The sequence below is a fragment of the Canis lupus genome, chromosome 15 (assembly GCF_011100685.1).
Source record: "Canis lupus familiaris isolate Mischka breed German Shepherd chromosome 15, alternate assembly UU_Cfam_GSD_1.0, whole genome shotgun sequence".
Taxonomy (NCBI): domain Eukaryota; kingdom Metazoa; phylum Chordata; class Mammalia; order Carnivora; family Canidae; genus Canis; species Canis lupus.
The window spans coordinates 13903398-13922139 of record NC_049236.1 but is presented as its reverse complement, the minus strand read 5'-3'; the positions used below and the strand labels follow the sequence as shown (position 1 = coordinate 13922139).

The window sequence follows — 18742 nt, the reverse complement described above, 5'->3', positions numbered from 1 at the left end:
CCTCGAGAGCAGGGGATCATCTTCCTCATCTTGCTGTGTCAGCACCTAACGTGGGGTGGTTGGAGTAAGTGCTTTGTGAGTGACTGCTGACTTGCCCTGAGCCGACAGCCTGCCAAGGTCATGCCAGTGGACTGGAAAGATACAAGATTGTGTATAGCTGGCATTTTGGTTTGCAAATATTACGACTTAGTAAGCTCTAATCTACGCATGTTGAGAGATTCTCTTAAATTCAGAGTATTTAAATATAGGTACATATACAAGATAACGTTTTGGCTAAAATCCATGTCATTTATTTATTCAACAAACAACTGAGTATCTTCTATGTCCAGGCCATTTCCTTGGCACTGGGAATGAAGATAAACCCTGTCCCTCAAGGAGCTCACAGTCTAGTGGGGAAAGAAGATACATACATACATAATTATACTGTAAACGGAGACCACTAAGGGAGGCAAGAGCAATGGAATCAATCCTAAGGTTATTTGTCCATAGGAAAGAATGATCTAATGGTGTTTTTTCCTTCAAGAACAGATAAGGCAATGGTTCGCAAAGTGTGACTAGTGATTGACCCATGTTCAGATCATCTGGAGCACATATTAAATGCAAATTCCCAGCACCACCTGAAAAGATTATGATCCAGCAGGTTTGGAGACCTGAGAATCTGCATTTTTAAAGCGCTCTATAAGTAATTCTATGGCAACTTAAAGTTTGAGAACTTGTGAGATAAAGTCTGCTCTTTAGACAGGAATGAAGAATGATCTGTATGTCTGAAATGCTAATTTGTGTTGGTCTTTAATGAGAGGAGGGGAATTAGAAAAAAGGAAGGGTGTTGACATTTATTAATTAAGCTCTACCATAGTCTATGTATAAGCCTATTTAATTCTCACAATAATCCTATGAGGTAGCTATTATTATTATTATTATCCACATTTTACAGATGGAGGGGAGAAACAATCAGAGGGTTTAAGTAAACAATCAGGGGAGAAACAATCAGATGTTAAGTTCAACATCATAGAGTTAATGAATCTCAACAGTGACATCTGAATCTAGATTCATTTAACTCTAAAGCTTGTCTACTTTCTATAACACCATGTTGCACCAGGGTACAATTTTACTGATTATTACAATTTTCTTTCAGTTCTCTGTGAAATTGCACCGGGTAAATATAAAGAACATCCAGATGGCATTTTGATCATGTCCAATGTAACTGTCCATGTGTACATCCCTCTCTGGCAAGTGGGGATTTAGGGCAAAGCTGGGAGGAAGGAGAGGCCAATTCTTATTTCTTCTCCCATCATCTTCTCACCCTCTGGTGGAGGTATTATAAAAATGTACTATGACCAAGAACTGGGTCCATCTGGAGAGAAAAGCAAAAATAAGCGTATACCCATGAAAGCAACTCCACCTGATGTCAAAGATTCCTGGGACTCAAAACATCCAGACCGAAGTTTCTTTAAAAAGGACCTGTCAGAACCAGAGGCAGGTCCAGAATTTTCATTAGGAAACAGTCCAACCTTTAAAGAAACTGTGAAAGGCTAGCAGCAATTCCAGGTTAAACACTATCTCATTCTACACACAGACTCAGAAGTGCAACAAAATAGACACAGCCCAGAAAGTAATGGGAGGTCCAATCCCATTTAAAGAGCTTGGGGACAGGCCCAACCTATAAATAATCTTCCATAATAAAGAAAATACACAAACACACAAACTGCAACTACTGGTTACCTTCCCACTTACCAATTCAGTGCCAACACAAGCAGACCTTGGACAGGAGCAGCAAAGTGGAGCACATCAGATCAAGAAAAGGAAAGGCATAGAAATGGGGGTTGACAAAAATACTGGGGGGCTCCAGGGACCTCAGATTCAGAAGGCTAGTTGTAACCACTGCCCTTTTCTATCACTGAACTTGGAACCACAGCAGTGACACTACAAACCAAAAGTGAGTATTCAGCAATGAAGAACTAACCTTTTTCTTATTTTCGGCATTTTAACCAATTGCTGAGTCCAAAGATGAGTTCTAATCAGTTCACTGATGTGCACTGGCACTAAGGGCAGCACATAGGTTAGATTTCACTGTTTAGTGTAAAAAGACCCTAAGCCAGACTTTATTTTATTGCTACATTTTTCCCACACCCAATCTGAGAACATTTGCTTCTACCTACTTTTTCACATAATACTGGCATGGCTTAGAGTTGTTTAAAACAAATGAAATAAAACCAAACATGCAAATTGGGATGGATCCTCTCCTTAAAAAAGTTGTGATCCATTTACATTGCACTGATCCACCTCCTCCAAATACATAGCTTCTAATAGGCAGAGTTAGAGGGTGAGGCATAATGAACTATGGTTTAAAAGTATGCAGGCACTGTACTTGCATGTTTAACTATACCTGAAATCTACTGACCTTCCAAGCCAGACTCTGGGGACATCTAGATGAAGTCTCAATTCCGATGGCAATATCTGGCTGACCTAGAGTCTAAACAGGGTATTTTGGCCAGTCAAGAGGCAAACAGGAAGAGTATGCAAAGCCCACATCTAACTACAGCAGGCCTTCAAGCTTACTATCCTGTTACAAGTTTATAAATACGAGGAACTGAACATTTGGGAGCTGTGTGGTCAAAAGGATACATAGCACTACTACACTGTGTAAAGTCAAGTCGCCATCCTGTGGATCCTTAGCTCTCTGGTTATGGCCTCAAACACTTAAAAAGGAAAGCTTAAGTATGCTGGGAGATAATTATCAGAATGTTTGGGTACCTTCACTCCTGAATATCAAGTAATAGGGCTCACCTCCATGATTACTTCTTGTAAGCACACAGGGCAACCCATCAGAGACTGCTCCTTATAGCTGCTAAGCTCCCAAAAGCTCAAGGGGGCGGGTGGGCTTTAGAAAGCTATCCGGGGCTAAGCAGACTCTGTAAGCCAACCCTTACAGCTCTAAGTCTTATCCTGGTTCTGGGCACATTTCAGTTCTGCTCCAAGTCCACTTTGCTCCAATTCAGCGATGACCGACATATATTTGAATTCATTCGGTCTGAAGTTAAAAGTCTCCACTAAGCCGTAGGTTTCCTTCCGATCAGTGGCATAGAAGAGCTGAACTTGGTTGGCAATGCACTGTGCCTCAGCAACATTCTGTAAGGAAAAAAAATAGGTCATTCCCTGCGCAGGGCCATAAAGCTCTGGGTCTGAGTCTTGCGGCAAGTGGAGGGGCCTTACCCAGGAGTCACTGCTTCCAGAAGCTCCTCTGACTCCCTGACATCCAAGTCCTGGGCACCTTACCAAATGCACTCAAATTACCCCACGCTGGCCTCTACCATAGTGTGTATCATACTATATTGTATCTGTCCTTTTCTTTCTCTTTTGCCTTTTTGTCTGTCCTCCCTAGGATAAATTCCTCCAAGTATGTGCTTGCTTTACATCCCTGCACATGGTCACATCTAGTCAATGTCTGCTGAATAAAGGAACACATATGTCTGAAATTTCTCTCTTCATGTAGTTTCTTAATAACTGGTAAGTATATGTTCAAGGAGAGGGGGAGGGAGAGCAATAGGTACTCAGCTTCTAGAAGTAGTTTGTGAGTCAGTACTAAGCTCTTGACTAACCAGACAAACTCTTGAATAAAACCTGTTCCTGATACTACCTCAGGCAGAAAACTAGTGCTAAAGCCAGCTCTGTAGTTCTACAATTTGCCCATAAAGTCTGTGAAACTTCTCTCTTTGAGGAAAGCTAGTTTCCTTTTCCTTGAATGTAGGCTGTACTTACTTCCTTCTTCCAGATGGACCATGGTGAAATGATGGGAGAATGACTTTTGCTACTAAGTCACAAAAGACACTGTAGCTTGTATTTTGCTATCTCTCTTCAATTACTTGCTCTGGGGAAAGTCAGCTGCCAAAGTTATGAGGACATTCAAGAAGACCTACAAAGAAGCTGATGTGGCAAGGAAATGAGGCTTCCTGCCAATAGCCATGAGAGTGGGGTTGAAAGTGGATCCATGAGCCCAATCAACCTTCTTCAGAGGACTATGGCTTAAGCCAATGTCTTTTTTTATTTTTAAAGATTTTATTTATTTATTCATGAGAGACAGAGAGAGAGAGAGAGAGAGAGAGAGAGAGAGAGAGGCAGAGACACAGGCAGAGGGAGAAGCAGGCTCCATACAGGGAGCCTGACATGGGACTCAATCCCGGGTCTCCAGGATCAGGCCCTGAGCTGAAGGCGGCGCTAAACCGCTGAGCCACCTGGGCTGCCCTTGAGCCAACATCTTGGCAGCAACTTCATGAGAGACTCTACACCAGAGCCACCTAGCTATGCTGCTCTCAAATTCCTGACCCACATAAACTGGGAGGTAATGTGTTTTTTTGTTTTAAGCCACTAAGTTTAGGAGTAATTTGCTATGCAGCTACTTCTAACTACTCTACCAGCGAAGCTCCAGGAAATAGAAGGGTCCACAGTGACAGAGAAATGGTGCACTCTGTGTAACAGAGGGGTGTCTCAAAACCTTACAAAAGAAACCTCAAGTTACTATGACTTTTGCTTCCTATACATTTCACTAGTCCTAGCTGGTCAGAGGCACTTGTTCATTATCACTGTGTTCATATGGCCAAAACCCAACCCCAAAAGATACTGGAAAATTCCCACTAAAACTATCAAAAATATGCTATGTCTAGCCATAGAATGATGAAAACAGATTTATAAATATCATTGGCTGCTTTACTTCCACTATCTCCCAGAGGGCTTTCAGGTCATTTCTTACAGGCAAAGACTCATCTCTGAAACTGGATTTTCAATCAAAAGCCTTTTTCCAAAATGCTGGCTATTTCAAATTAATAGAATTTTAGACCTAGAAGGGGCCTCAGAGATCACCCAGTCTTCATTTAATAGGCCAGGAAACCAAAGGAGATGAGGTTCAGGGCTGGGCCCAAGGTCATATGGCTAGCAAGTGGCAGACCTATGGATTCCTAGACTGGTACTCCCTCTACTTCATCTTGATACTCCTTCTGGTGGGGCAAAATAATTAAGATTGATCAAGGGCGATAACTCTATCAATTTTACCTTTCCTATACTCTAACATGGCTCAAGAGCAAGTGTACTGCCATCATTGGAGTGGATACCACTGCTTGCTGGGCCCATGAACTGTAGGGGCCTCTGACAATCAACTTTAATTTGAGGCTCCAGGATAGTGGAGGTAGGGGTAGTTTCAGCTGTATTCATTATAGAACAGTGCTGTTCAAACTGCAGAGTTCTAGGGGCTCTGTGGAGGTGCTTCAGGTCCCTCAGCACTGTTTCAGCTGTTATAGCAGAGGATTCACATAATAAGATCTTATTTGGGGGTGCCCAGGTGGCTCAGTTGATTGTTTCTCTTGATTTGGGCTCAAGTCATGATCTCAGGGTTATGAGACTGAGCCCCACATGAGCACACTCTTTTCCTTTTCTGAGATTCTTTCCCTCTCTCCCTCCCTCTACCTCCCCACTCTGATGTTCTCTTTCTCTCAAATAAATAAAATTTTTTAAAAAAGGATTTTATTTGGATAAAGGGTTCTGACCACTAGTCTAAAGACCACTAGTATAGTGGGTAGGGAGACATGTGTATTTGTCTCTCATAGAGGGTTATGGTAAGCCCCCTTCCCCCAACTTAGTTCTCAACATGAAGCAGTAGTTTCCACCCTTTCTAGGACCTGAGAAGATGAATATATTAATTCCTATGCTGCTCAGTAAGGAGGTATACTAACAACCCTGATTCCTCCCTTTTTTTTTCAATCTTCATAGATCACTATCACCTTACCAAGTCCTGCCCATTTTACTCCCTGTATATTTCTGGGGTCATTCTCTATCGTTCTTACTACTCTAATTCAGGTGTCCACTCTCTCTCGCTCACACTATTGCAAATGTCTTCTATTTTTTTTTTTTAAAGATTTTATTTATTTATTCATGAGAGACATGGGGAGAGGGGGAGGGAGAGAGAGAGAGAGAGAGAGAGAGAGAGAGAGGCAGAGGGAGAAGCAGGCTCTAATCAGGGAGCCTGATGTGGGACTCGATCCCGGGTCTCCAGGATCAGGCCCTGGGCTGAAGGCAGTGTTAAACCTCTGAGCCACCTGGGCTGCCCTGCAAATGTCTTCTAAATGTTCACACTTACCAGGCTAAAAATAAAAAACATTTAGGAAGCAAACAATTAAGGTTAATGGCTTTGAAGTCCAACTCTTTCTAGGTCACTTCCTGTTCAAAACCCTTTCATGTCCTCAGGATAAAGCCAAACCTCTAAACATAACCCACCAAACCACCTTTTTAATACATTAGTGATACAAAACTGTTTAGAATATCTCAAGTCATTTTATGTCTCTTAACATGTACTTCTGCTATTCCCTCTGTCTGGAACATTCTTCTTCCCCTCCCTTTCTTTATCCGGCTAAACTCCTGCTCGTCTTTGAGATTCAGCCCAGGTGTCATCTTTACAATCTCTCTTCTTCCTCTTTATGGGGTACGGACACCTCCTGCAAGAGCATCCTAGCACTCTGAGCACTGACTGCATTCCAATGAAATCATCTACTGACACAGAGGTGGAACCACATAAGGTTTTCAAATATTCTCCTAAATTTCAGCATTAAAGTTATTAGTTCAGGGATCCCTGGGTGGCGCAGCGGTTTGGCGCCTGCCTTTGGCCCAGGGCGCGATCCTGGAGACCCGGGATCGAATCCCACGTCGGGCTCCCGGTGCATGGAGCCTGCTTCTCTCTCTGCCTGTGTCTCTGCCTCTCTCTCTCTCTCTCTCTCTCTCTCTCTGTGTGTGTGTGTGTGTGACTATCATAAATAAAAAAAAAATTAAAAAAAAACATAAAGTTATTAGTTCAAAAGAAACCTCTAGTTTCTATATATTTCTATTCATTTGCTTTAGTGTATTTGGAAGTACTATGCCAAAGTGTAAATTCATGCATGAGTAGCAAGGAATCATATATTAATTACATTTCTACGTTTCCCATCTCTGAATCATGTACCCCTGCAATAAATTCTAACATATCTAGTTAGAATTTATTCTAAGAATGAAGAAACTCACAGTCAAATTAATTTTTATAAGGCAAATGTATGTTGTTTGGTATGTTGTCCGATATTATAAGGCCAGGAAGCAAATTTTCACATTGATGAGGCCTGTGCAGCAGTTTGAGACCACTAGAGTAAGGTGGTAAAAATGCCAGAGCAGAAGGGCCTTCTGTGACCTCCAGAGTCCACTTTCATTACAGTTAGATGCTGGGTTTTGCTGAAGATCAGAAAATAAAGTTTCTGTGTTACTCCCTCCTTCCTCTGGGCCAATCCTAAACCTTGTCATTACTCGTAACTATATCCCTCCAAATCTCAATTTGAAACAGCTATACTTGGTCTATTTATTTCCTATCTTTCTAAAAAATTAATTAATTAATTAATTAATTAATTAATAAAGTTGGGGCTTGAATTCACAACCCTGAAATCATGAGTGACCTGAGCTGAGATAAAGAGTCAAATGGAGCCATCCAGGCACCCTAGCTATTTCCTATCTTTTAAGCTCACTCACAACTTCAAAAATCCTTTAACTCCCCTAGGACTCACAATTCTTCTGGTCCCTAACCTTCCTTATGTTTTCACTTTCCTATTTATCCAGCTTGCATTCCATGGTTGGGAATTATCAGCATTCTTCTGCACTCACCTTTAATTTTCTGGTCCCAACTCACTTCATTAGGCCACTCACTGAACCATAACCCCAGTTAAACCCAAATCTTAGCCCCCACCTCTCTGCACCTATACCCAGATAGCCATTCTCCCATTTTCCTAGATGACATGTTGAAAACACTTTCTGTAAAGGGACAGTAAATATTTTAGGTTCTACTAACCCTGTAGTCTCTGTTGCAACTTGTTAACTCTGGTGTGGACCTAAAAGAGCCTTAGATAATATGTAAATAATAAGCATGGCTGTGTTCCAATAAAACTTTATTTATAGACATTGAAACTTGAATTTTGAACACTACACAGGCCATGAAATATTCTTCTTCTTTAGTTCTGCTTCTCCTCCTCCAACCATTTAAAGATATAGAACTCATGGGCTTTCTAAAAGCAGATAATGGATTGAATTTGGTCCCAGGCCGTGGTTTGCTGACTCTGTCCTAGAAAATCATTTCACACCTTGTCTTTCTATTCCACTCAATTATCCAACACTTATTCCTCCATCTTCACTCTCAGCTGATGGCCTTCCACTAAGATAAAGTCAGCCTTCTCACTAAGCAATCTGGAGAACTTCTACAAGAAGTTCACCTCTATCTATTTAAACTGTATTTGTGTCCTTATATTTTTGGCTTCTCTCCTATTGTTATATTTCTGGCAAAGATCGATCCCTCATTTCCAGGCTTAACCATTCAAAAATACTTCAAAAATTCTCTCCTCTTTCTCCTGCATTATCAGTATTTCTCTCTCTACTGAATCATTCCATCTGCATACAAATATAATGTTATTTCTCTCATATTTAAAACAAAACAAAAAAACATTTTTGTCCCTACTTGTCTCTCTCCAGCTACTGCCCCATTCTCTCCTTCCTTTCACAGAAATATCCTTGTAAGACTTGTTTATGCTTACTCTTTGTAAGTTTTCTTCCCAACCTCTCTTAATGTACTCCAATGATGCTTTTGTCCCACCACTTCTCTGACACTGTCCTGAGAAAGCTCGCTAATGACTTCCATGTTGTGACATCTAGTAAACAAATTCTCAGTCTTCATCTCATCTGCCCTACCAGCAAGTGAGACTTGACCAGTTGAGCATTCCCAATTCCTTGAAACATTTTATCTTAGCTTTCAGGGCATTTTATCGTCCTAGTTTTCCTTCTACCTCACTAAATATTCCTTTTTAATTTACTTTGCTGATGCTTCCTCAGGTCTCCAGGCTATTCTTAGACTTATTTTCTTTTTATTCATTTTTATTTTTTATTTTTTTAAAGGTTTTATTTATTTATTCATAGAGACACAGAGCGAGAGAGGCAGAGACACAGGCAGAGGGAGAAGCAGGCTCCATGCAGAGAGCCTGACACGGGACTCGATCCCAGGTCTCCAGGATCACACCTCGGGCTGCAGGCGGTGCTAAACTGCTGCACCACCGGGGCTGCCCCCTATTTTCTTTTTATCTTCATTTACTTCCTTAGCGATTTTTATTTAGTCTTATGGGTTTAATTTTTAATTTTTATTTTTTTAAAGACTTTATTCATGAGAGACACACAGAGAGAGAGGCAGAGATGTAGACAGAGGGAGAAGGTGGCTCCATGCAGGGAGCCCGATGTGGGACTCATCCCGGGACTCCAGGATCATGCCCTGGGCCAAAGGCAAGCACTAAACCGCTGAGCCACCCAGGGATCCCCTAGTCTTATGTTTTTTTTTGTTTGTTTGTTTTGTTTTTTTTGTTTTGTTTTTTTTTAGTCTTATGGTTTTAAATAACAATCTGTCTGCTGACAGCTCCTACATTTATCTCTCTCCTGAACTCCAGGCTCATACATCTAACTGCCTACTGCTTATCTAATAGGAATCTCAGATTTAACATGCCCAAGATTAAGCTCCTGATCTTCTTCTCAAATCTGTTCCTCCTGCAATCTTGTCTACCTCAGTTAATAGCAATTCCATTCTCTTGGATAGGATTCTGGTGACTTCCAGTTGAGTGTGATAGTGGAAAGAAGAGTTCCAATTCTGTCCCAGACTTGGGGCTTACTGCTACTTTGAGATACTAGCTGAGAGTCAGTCGTTTTTTCCCTCTCTGTAAGTAGCTGGTAAGAGAGAGAAGAAAAGGAGTGGGTACTGTAATGAAGATTCTCTGGAGAAGAAGCACTATAGTGTTCACTATCTTGACATCCTGAACTTAAATCCTGCCAGACAATGAGACGGAAACGAGCAAGGTCTAGACAAACCAGTTGTATAATAACCATAACACTGTTCCTGGCCCTGGATATACAGGGAGAACAAACACAGTGGACATCATTACCTATGGACATATGGTCAATGCTCTATACCAGGGAATGGGAAAAGGAGGAAGAGTGGGATGACTGGGTGGCTCAGGGATTGAGTGTCTGCCTCTGGCTCAGGGCATGACCCTGGGATCCGGGATCGAGTCCTGCACTGGGCTCCCTTCGAAGAGCCTGCTTCTCCCTCAGCCTCTGTCTCTGCCTCTCTCTCTTTCTCTGTGACTCTCTCATGAATAAATAAATAAATCTTAAAAAAAAAAAAAAAAGGTGGGGATCCCTGGGTGGCTCAGCGGTTTTGCTCCTGCCTTCGGCCCAGGGCGTGATCCTGGAGTCTCGAGATCGAGTCCCACATCAGGCTCCCTGCAGGGACCCTGCTTCTCCCTCTGCCTATGCCTGCTTCTCTCTCTCTCTCTCTCTCGTATCTCTCATAAATAAATAAATAAAATCTTAAAAAAAAAAGAAAGAAAGAAAGAAAAGGAGGAAGAGAAATCACTACGTATGATGAATGTAGTACATGTGAACAGTGTGGAGGAAGAAAAAAGATTAACAACTATTCTGGACTTTGAACTCGTCCTTACGCTTAAGAAACCATTTGCTTGCTTATTCATAGTCTCTTACTTGAAACCCCTAGGACCGGATGTGTTTCAGAGTCAGAATTACTGTATTCTAGAAAGGCGACAGATCTATTATGTAACTCCCCATAATCAAACTCATTAATATTTCCTTAGTAAAATGCATGAATATTCCACACCAAGTGGGATTAATAAGGATTACAAATGGCCTTATATCAGTTTATTTTTCTTTCTTTCTTTCTCTTTCTTTCTTTCTTTCTTTCTTTCTTTCTTTCTTTCTTTCTTTCTTTCTTTCTTTCTTTCTTTAAGATTTTATTTATTTATTTGAAAGAGAGTAAGTGAGAGAGAGACAGAGAGAGCACGAGCAGGGGAGATAGAGGGAGAAGCAGGCTCTCCACTGAGCAGGGAGCCCGAAATGGGACTTGATCCCAGGACCCTGGGATCATGACCTGAGCTGAAGGCTGATGCTTAACCAACTGAGCCACCCAGACACCCCTTTATATCAGTTTCAATGAAGATTTAGCTACAAAGTAAGTTCAAGTCAGATAAGGTCTTGTGACCAAATGAATTATGAGAAAACTTTGTTTTCAGAGCTTTTGGACTTCAAAATTGTGAATGAGTGACTGAGTTAATGATTGTACTACCTTCAACTTGGAAGAGCTTGTGCAAGACAAAATCATTGTCAACTTTACAAAACAAGTACATATAGGTCTCTGGGATTTTACTCTCATGATCTTTGGCAAAAGAATAGTACCTTCAGGGCCACCAGGTAAATCCGAAGAGGTAAAAATTAATTCTTACCAGAAATGTGGGATCCATTTCTGCTGTCATCAGCACTATGCCCTTTTCCTCCTTAAGTTCAGGATAGTGATATAAAACCAGCTGGCTGGCTGCAGCATCCCCTCGGGTCTGTAACAAGAAACACTTATCAAGGCTCAATAAGGTACCACCACACAAAACTGCAATTTCAGAGCAATAGAGAGTCTAGAGGAAATTCAGGCTCTTAACAGCCCCTTGGGTGGCTAGTGAGTCAGAGGATTGGTAGGTGGGGGATGGTCAGGCTTGCCAAGGCACAGTGAAACTGACAGTTTGCACAGTGTTATTTGTGTCTTCAATTGAAAAAGGTTTGGCATTTTTCCCAGAAAATGTTTACAGTAGGCAGTGAATCCTTCATCATGGCCATATATTTAAAAACAAAATGGCACAAGCAGCTACCAAATCAAGTTCTAAAGAAAGCAATATGCCTGTGTAATTGCCACTTTTATGGACTAGTGCATTTCACAGTTGAAATCTACTCCCCTTGGCTGGCTCTGAAGACTGAGCTCTTTTAAGCTGTAGCAAATAGCTGGAGAGTTTGCACATGGGCCAGATTTGTAATGTGCAGTTTTAAAATATAATCTGGGTGGGAGATAGGGGGGAAAAGAAGAATGGGAACATCATAATTTCATGAAGAATGGACAGGGCAGTGGTTACCAGACCTCAGTCCAGACTAGGAAAAGAGGCTGGGTTCAAAGTGAAAGTCCTCATATAGTATAGGAGGAAAGAACTACACATTCAAAAAAGATCTCGGAGTTTCATCTCTAAATTTCAGCAAAGGTCGTTTTAATTATCAATACCTAACTACTGCTAGGGTTCAGCCTCTCAATTCTCCCCCATATACTTCAAATATACTGATCATTTTGATCATAATTATGTTTCTGGATCTTCTTCCCATACTTGTCTATGAGCTTCAGGAGGGCAGGGACCTTGTCTCACAGGTTTCTAAGTCCTAGCATTGTCTCTAATGCAGCTGCATAAGGGCTCAGTTCAGACTTTGGAATCAATCAAATCCAGCTAGGCCACCTATTACCTCTCTCTTCTACATTAGGAACTAAGTTTTCTGAGCCCATGCTCTTCTCTAGAAATAGAAATTATAACAGTAACTATCTCATGGGACATCTGTGAGGATTCAATGACATAATGTTTATAAAGCACTTGACATATAGTAAGTACATCAAATGCTAGATATTAATAAATGTTCTTTTATAATGCATCCAATCAAAGTAAAAACTGCCCCCTCATTCTGCTTTTTTTTTCTATCCTATTCCTCCCTCTTTTTTTAAGGTATAGTACAATTTTAGGATACAAGCACATGGGATATAGTCATGAACAAATTCTCATTCTATTTTGCACTTCCTTTACCCTCACCTTCAAAGCCATGGTAACACATGCTTGTTTTTTGGGCAGATTTGGCCTCTAAACATGAAATGTCAATCTATGACATTCTATGATGATTTAAAGTTATGATCTAGTTATGATCTGATTTAAAATATTGACTTCATTTTTAAGAGCTTCAAATGCTTTGGACTGAACTTCTTAATCCAATATTTGGGAATAAAAGAAAAGGAAAAGAAAGAAAGCAAACAAAACATCTATGGAATGGAAACTATGCATCTAGCATCTTGGAAAGTGCTGACTCCGTTCATAAAATACAAGGAAGACATGGAGCCTACCTTAGGGTTAAAAAGATAACCATCATAACTGACTCATGTTAGTTAAGTGGGGCATAAGCAGTAAATGTTATAGAGGTCTGGGGAAGAAACAGGAGGTACCAGATGTAGTCACAGAATATATTTTGGGGTCTTTTCCAATTTATAGGTATTGAGTAGGGCCTAGAAAGCTAGCCCAATATACAAATCGATCAACGCCAAAGCAAATACTGCTGGGAGTTAGTAGATACTCTGTGTCCTCAAGCCTCAGCAAGGGCTCACGGTCCCACAGAAGAGCAGCCTCTTTTTTCTCGGGAATGAGCACAAGCCACCTACCTGAATATTTATAAGTGCAGTGAAGTGGAGTTCAGTACCCGTCCACTGTCCTACAAAGAACTCATAACCTTCCCTTCTTGGTAGTGCACATAGAAACTGTGAGAAACAAATACATGAGTAGACAGATGAATAAATACAATCATTTGCTCCATGTCCAACTGCCTGTATCATTTACTCCATTTTTTTATCTGTCTGGTTTTTAAATATTTTTTTATTTTTTTTTTTTTTTTTTTTTTTTTTTAAATTTTTTTATTTATTTATGATAGTCACACAGAGAGAGAAAGAGAGGCAGAGACATAGGCAGAGGGAGAAGCAGGCTCCATGCACCGGGAGCCCGACGTGGGAGTCGATCCCGGGTCTCCAGGATCACGCCCTGGGCCAAAGGCAGGCGCCAAACCGCTGCGCCACCCAGGGATCCCTAAATATTTTTTTAAATTATGAAATTCCTAAGTGATAATTTAACTCATATATTTTCCATCCCACCTAAGAAAGAAAGCACTAGTGATCCAATAGAAGCTTTCTCTGTAACCTATTCTAATCTCATCCCAGAGTAACATATATCCTGCATTTGGTGTCTGTTTTGGGTTTTTATACTTTAAGTGTGCATGCACATACACATATCCATAAACCACAAATACTACAAGATTAAAAACGTAAATCTTATCAAGCTATATGTCCATTTTGCAACTTGTTTTCACTTCACATTATACTTTTGAGATTTATCTAAGTTGATAAGTATAACTCTAATTCATTAATTTTTATTGTTGTATGGAAAGCTACTATAGAAATTTACCACAATTTATCTATTCTTCTATTGATGAACATTTGAGTTTTTCAATTTCTAAACTTTCTAATGCCACTGAGTTAACTTCTGTTCCAATTATAATCATTTCCTATTCTATCATCCGAGGCTGATACTGAAGGATGGTTGTAAACACGAAGAAATGATTAGTTTTATGCTTAAGATGTTTGGGAATGAGTGGTGAAGAGAATGGTGTCAGGACAAAACAAAGCATCATCAGTCTGGTATGTGTTAGTCATGGAACTATCTCCTTATGGCCAACCACTCAGGCTCTATTTTATTTTTCTCAGATGACATGACCTCAGTGACTAGCTAACAGAAAACTGAATTGATTTTGTCACTCCTAGTCACGGTGCATTTTCTAGAAGTTTGTATAAATGGAGCCAAAGAAGCTATACTTCTTTTTGGTATGATTTCTTTCATTTAGTGTAATTGTTTTGTGATCTATCCATGTTGTTGCATGTATCAATAGATTATTGCTTCTTATTGCTGAATATTATTCCACTGTATATGTTTCTGTACACAAAATCTCCTCTCCCCCCATAATATCTTTATTTACCTGTGATAGATATCTTTTATTTGGTTATTACAAATAAAGCCACTATGAACAGTTGTGTTGTCTGAACATATGCTTTCAATTCTTGGGAAAACATCTAGGGAGTAGAATAACTGGGTAGTATGGCAGGCATATGCTTAACTTTTAAAGAAACTTGTGTTGTTTTCTAAAGTGCTTATACTGTTTTACATTATTATGTCAGCAGTATGTGGGAGTTCTAGTTATTCCATACCTTCACCAGCACTTATTCCAGCACTACGCCAGTCTGTTTAACTCTAGTCATTTTAGTGGTATCTCATCATGGTTTTAACTTGTAATTCACATTATGACTAATATTATTGAGCATCTTTTCAGGTGCTTATCTGCCATTCCACTTAATTGGTGATTTGTCTGAATCTTTTGCCCATTTTTTTTTTAAGATTTATTTATTTATTCATGAGAGATACAGAGTGAGAGGCAGAGATATAGGCAGAGGGAGAAGCAGGCTCTTCGCAGGAGACTGATGTGGAACTCGATCCCGGATCCTGGGATCATGGCCTGAGCTGAAGGCAGCCACCCAACCACTGAGACACCCAGGCGTTCCCCCCCTCCTTTTTAAAAATATTTTATTTATTTATTCATGAGAGACACAGAGAGAGAGGCAGAGACATAGGCAGAGGGAGAAGCAGGCTCCATGCAGGGAGCCCTATGTGGGACTCGATCCCAGAACTCCAGGATCATGCCCTGAGCCAAAGGAAGATGCTCAACCTCTGAGCCACCCAGGCGTCCCTTTTGCCCATTTTTTAATTGGGTTGCCTATCTCCTTAAATTGTAAGAGTTTTTAATATAGTCTAGATATAAGTCACTTATCAATGTGTGTCTTGCAAATATCTTCTCCCAGTCTGTGCGTTGTCTTTTCATTTTTATAACTTTTTTTAAAAATTTTTTTTTAAATTTTTATTTATTTATGATAGTCACAGAGAGAGAGAGAGAGAGGCAGAGACACAGGCAGAGGGAGAAGCAGGCTCCATGTACCGGGAGCCTGATGTGGGATTCGATCCCGGGTCTCCAGGATCGCGCCCTGGGCCAAAGGCAGGCGTCAAACCGCTGCGCCACCCAGGGATCCCTTATAACGTTTTTTGAAAAGTAGAAAGTTTTATTTTTTATTTATTGTGGTAAAATATGCATAAAAGTTATTATTTTAACTATTTTTAAATGTACAATCCAGTGACGTTAAGTACATTCACACTGTTGTGCAACCATCGCCACCATCCATCTCCAAAACTTTTTTAATCTTCTGAAACTGAAACTCCATGTCCATTAAAAAATAACTCCTCATTCCCTCATTTCTCCATCCCCTAGCAACCATCGTTCTACTTTCTGTCCATGAATTTGGCTATTCTAGGTACTTAAACCTATTCTAGATATGTAAGTGGGATCATGCAGTTTTGTCCTTTTGTGGCTGGCTTATTTCACTTAGTATAATGTCTTCAAGGTTCATCCATGTTGTAGCATCTGTCAGAATTTTCTTCTTTTTTAGGGCTGAATACTCTATTAGGTGTAAATACCACAATTTGTTTATCTATTCCTCTATTCATGGATACTTGGGTTGCTTCCATCTTTTGGCTATTGTGACTAATGCTGCTATAAACATGAGAATACAAATAGAAAAGCTTAATTTGGATGAAATCTAATTTACTGATTTTGATTTTTTCTTTTACAGTTTGTGTTTTTTGTGACATACTTGAGAAATCTTTGCGAAACCCAAGATCATTAACATTCAACCTGATTGTTTTTTCTTTTTCTTTTTTTTTTTTTTAAAGATTTTATTTATTTATTCATAGAAACACAGAGAGGCAGAGACACAGGCAGGGGGAGAAGCAGGCTCCACGCAGAGAGCCCGACGTGGGACTCGATCCAGGGTCACCAGGATCATGCCCTGGGCTGCAGGCGGCGCTAAACCGCTGCGCCACTAGGGCTGCCCAAGATTGTTTTTTCTAAAAGTTACATTTACATCTAGGATCTATTTTGAGTTAATTTTTGGATACAGCGTGAGGTAAGAGTAGAGGTTCATTTTTTACATATAGATATCTCAACTGAAGAGATTATCCTTTCCCCATTTAATTACCTTGGCACCTTTGGTAACAAATAACTGACCGACCATGTTGGTCTATTTTTGGATTCTCTGTTCTGTTCTATTGATCTATATGACACAATCATATTGTCTTCATTATTGTAGTTTTATTTTTTAAATATTTTATTTTATTTAATTTATTTTTTTTAAACTTTTTATTTATTTATGATAGGCACACAGTGAGAGAGAGAGAGAGGCAGAGACACAGGCAGAGGGAGAAGCAGGCTCCATGCACCGGGAGCCTGACGTGGGATTCGATCCCGGATATTCAGGACCGCGCCCTGGGCCAAAGGCAGGCGCCAAACTGCTGCGCCACCCAGGGATCCCTAAATATTTTATTTTAAAAAATAAAGATTTTATTTATTTATTCATGAGAGAGACACAGAGAGAGGCAGAGACACAGGCAGAGGGAGAAGTAGGCTCCATGCAGAGAGCCCGACACGGGACTTGATCCTGGGTCTCCAGGATTCTGCCCTGGGCTGAAGGCAGTGCTAAACTGTTGAGCCACCCAGGCTGCCCTATTACTGTAGTTTTAAAATAAGCCTTTAAAATAAGCCTTGAAATCATGAAATGTAAGTCCTCTAACTGTTCATTTTTCAAAACTGCTTTAGGACAACCCTCGTGGGTCTCCTTCCTCTTTGGGAGCTTCGTATTATCACTCACTTAACTTTGCTTCACTATCACTCAATAAACCTTGCTTTGCTGTTCAAAAACAAAAGCAAAAATGCCCAAAAAACAAAACTTGTTTTGTTATTCTAGGTCCTTAGGATATCCAAACAATTCTTTTTTAATTGGCTTGTCAATTTCTTTAAAGAAAAAAAAAAAGCCTACTGTGATTTTGATTGGGATATTTCTCTATAGAAATCAACTTGGGGAGAAATGATGACAATACCAAGTCATTCAATCCATGATCATAGCCCATCTCTCCATTTACTTAGATGCTTTTAATTTTCTCTCAGCGATGTTTGGAAAATCTTTTTGAAAAATCCTAGAAATTATTACTGACACCAAGTCAGCTAGCTGGTCCACCTCATCAATTCCCTTTCCCTTAGGTCTTCTGGCAGTGCAGGACTCCAACAAGCTCATAATTCCTTAGGCACACACAAGCAGAATAGCAAGGCCAAAATGGAAAAGAAACTGGCAATAAAACAGAAGCTTGAAGGAGGGTGAAAATGTTATGGGCTCAGGTGTTGCCTCCCATGTTCACTTATAATGACAGAGATCCAAATCAGAAAGGGGCTGCACCATGCCAGGGAGCTAGAGATCCTGAGATACTTACTGTGACAAACCCACATGACTCCTTACAGCTGAAAACCTCTTATCAGTACAGTTAACACGTGAGCATCTTGGTTAAATAAGCAGAGCACTATAACATGAGATAGTATGGAGTATGAAGGGATAGGCTAGAAAACATCCTTGTTTGCCAGCACTGATAAGCAATCCTCATCTGGTCACTGGAAACTTACTGTTGGACAGGACTGAGCCCGGGTCCAGATCAGGTCAAACTTCTCTTCCTGTAGGTTAGAAAATAATTAAATTCAAAACCAAGAAAATATAAGGCTGCAATCATATTTAAATTCACCAAGACTGAATTCTAGAAGTAAAATACAACTAAAAAGATCTCTTAAGTTCTATCATTTACAAATCCCTCTTACGATAAAGAGAAAAACTGGATATATGTTTGGCTGCTCAAGGTCAGAATTACATGTGAAGAGTGGATACTACAAATGCTCCAAATTCGGCAAGGGACTCTGCCAAGTGTCAGAGACTTCAGGTCCCTGAGGCTGTCTGAGGGAGAGCCAAGAAGGCCTGTTTAAACAATGAGTCAGTATTAGAGATCTCAAATATCACAGAAAGTGCAGATCCTTTGGTCGTTGAACTCTTGAACAACAGTCTGTGTGTGTAAAAGGTGGGGTAGCAACACTCTTAGAGCAAACAAAAGAC

The 18742-nt window shown here is 40.3% G+C and overlaps 1 protein-coding gene across 3 annotated transcripts in view; it reads right to left on the bottom strand.

Annotated features, from left to right (window-relative positions):
• Positions 1-267: 267 nt before the first annotated feature.
• The window catches only part of ATPAF1 (ATP synthase mitochondrial F1 complex assembly factor 1), a 30547-nt gene continuing 12072 nt past the window's right edge, over positions 268-18742 (bottom strand). For 2 of the 3 annotated variants that reach the window (XM_038558140.1, XM_038558142.1), the window contains exons 6-9: positions 18265-18312; positions 13328-13423; positions 11325-11432; positions 268-3129 (exon numbers count right to left, since the gene is read on the bottom strand). In XM_038558140.1, coding sequence (XP_038414068.1) covers positions 2935-3129; positions 11325-11432; positions 13328-13423; positions 18265-18312 — 447 coding nt within the window. In that variant the 3' untranslated portion in view covers positions 268-2934. Of the gene's footprint in view, positions 3130-7043; positions 7243-11324; positions 11433-13327; positions 13424-18264; positions 18313-18742 lie in introns of those variants that run through there. The other variant, XM_038558141.1, reaches the window with a different exon arrangement.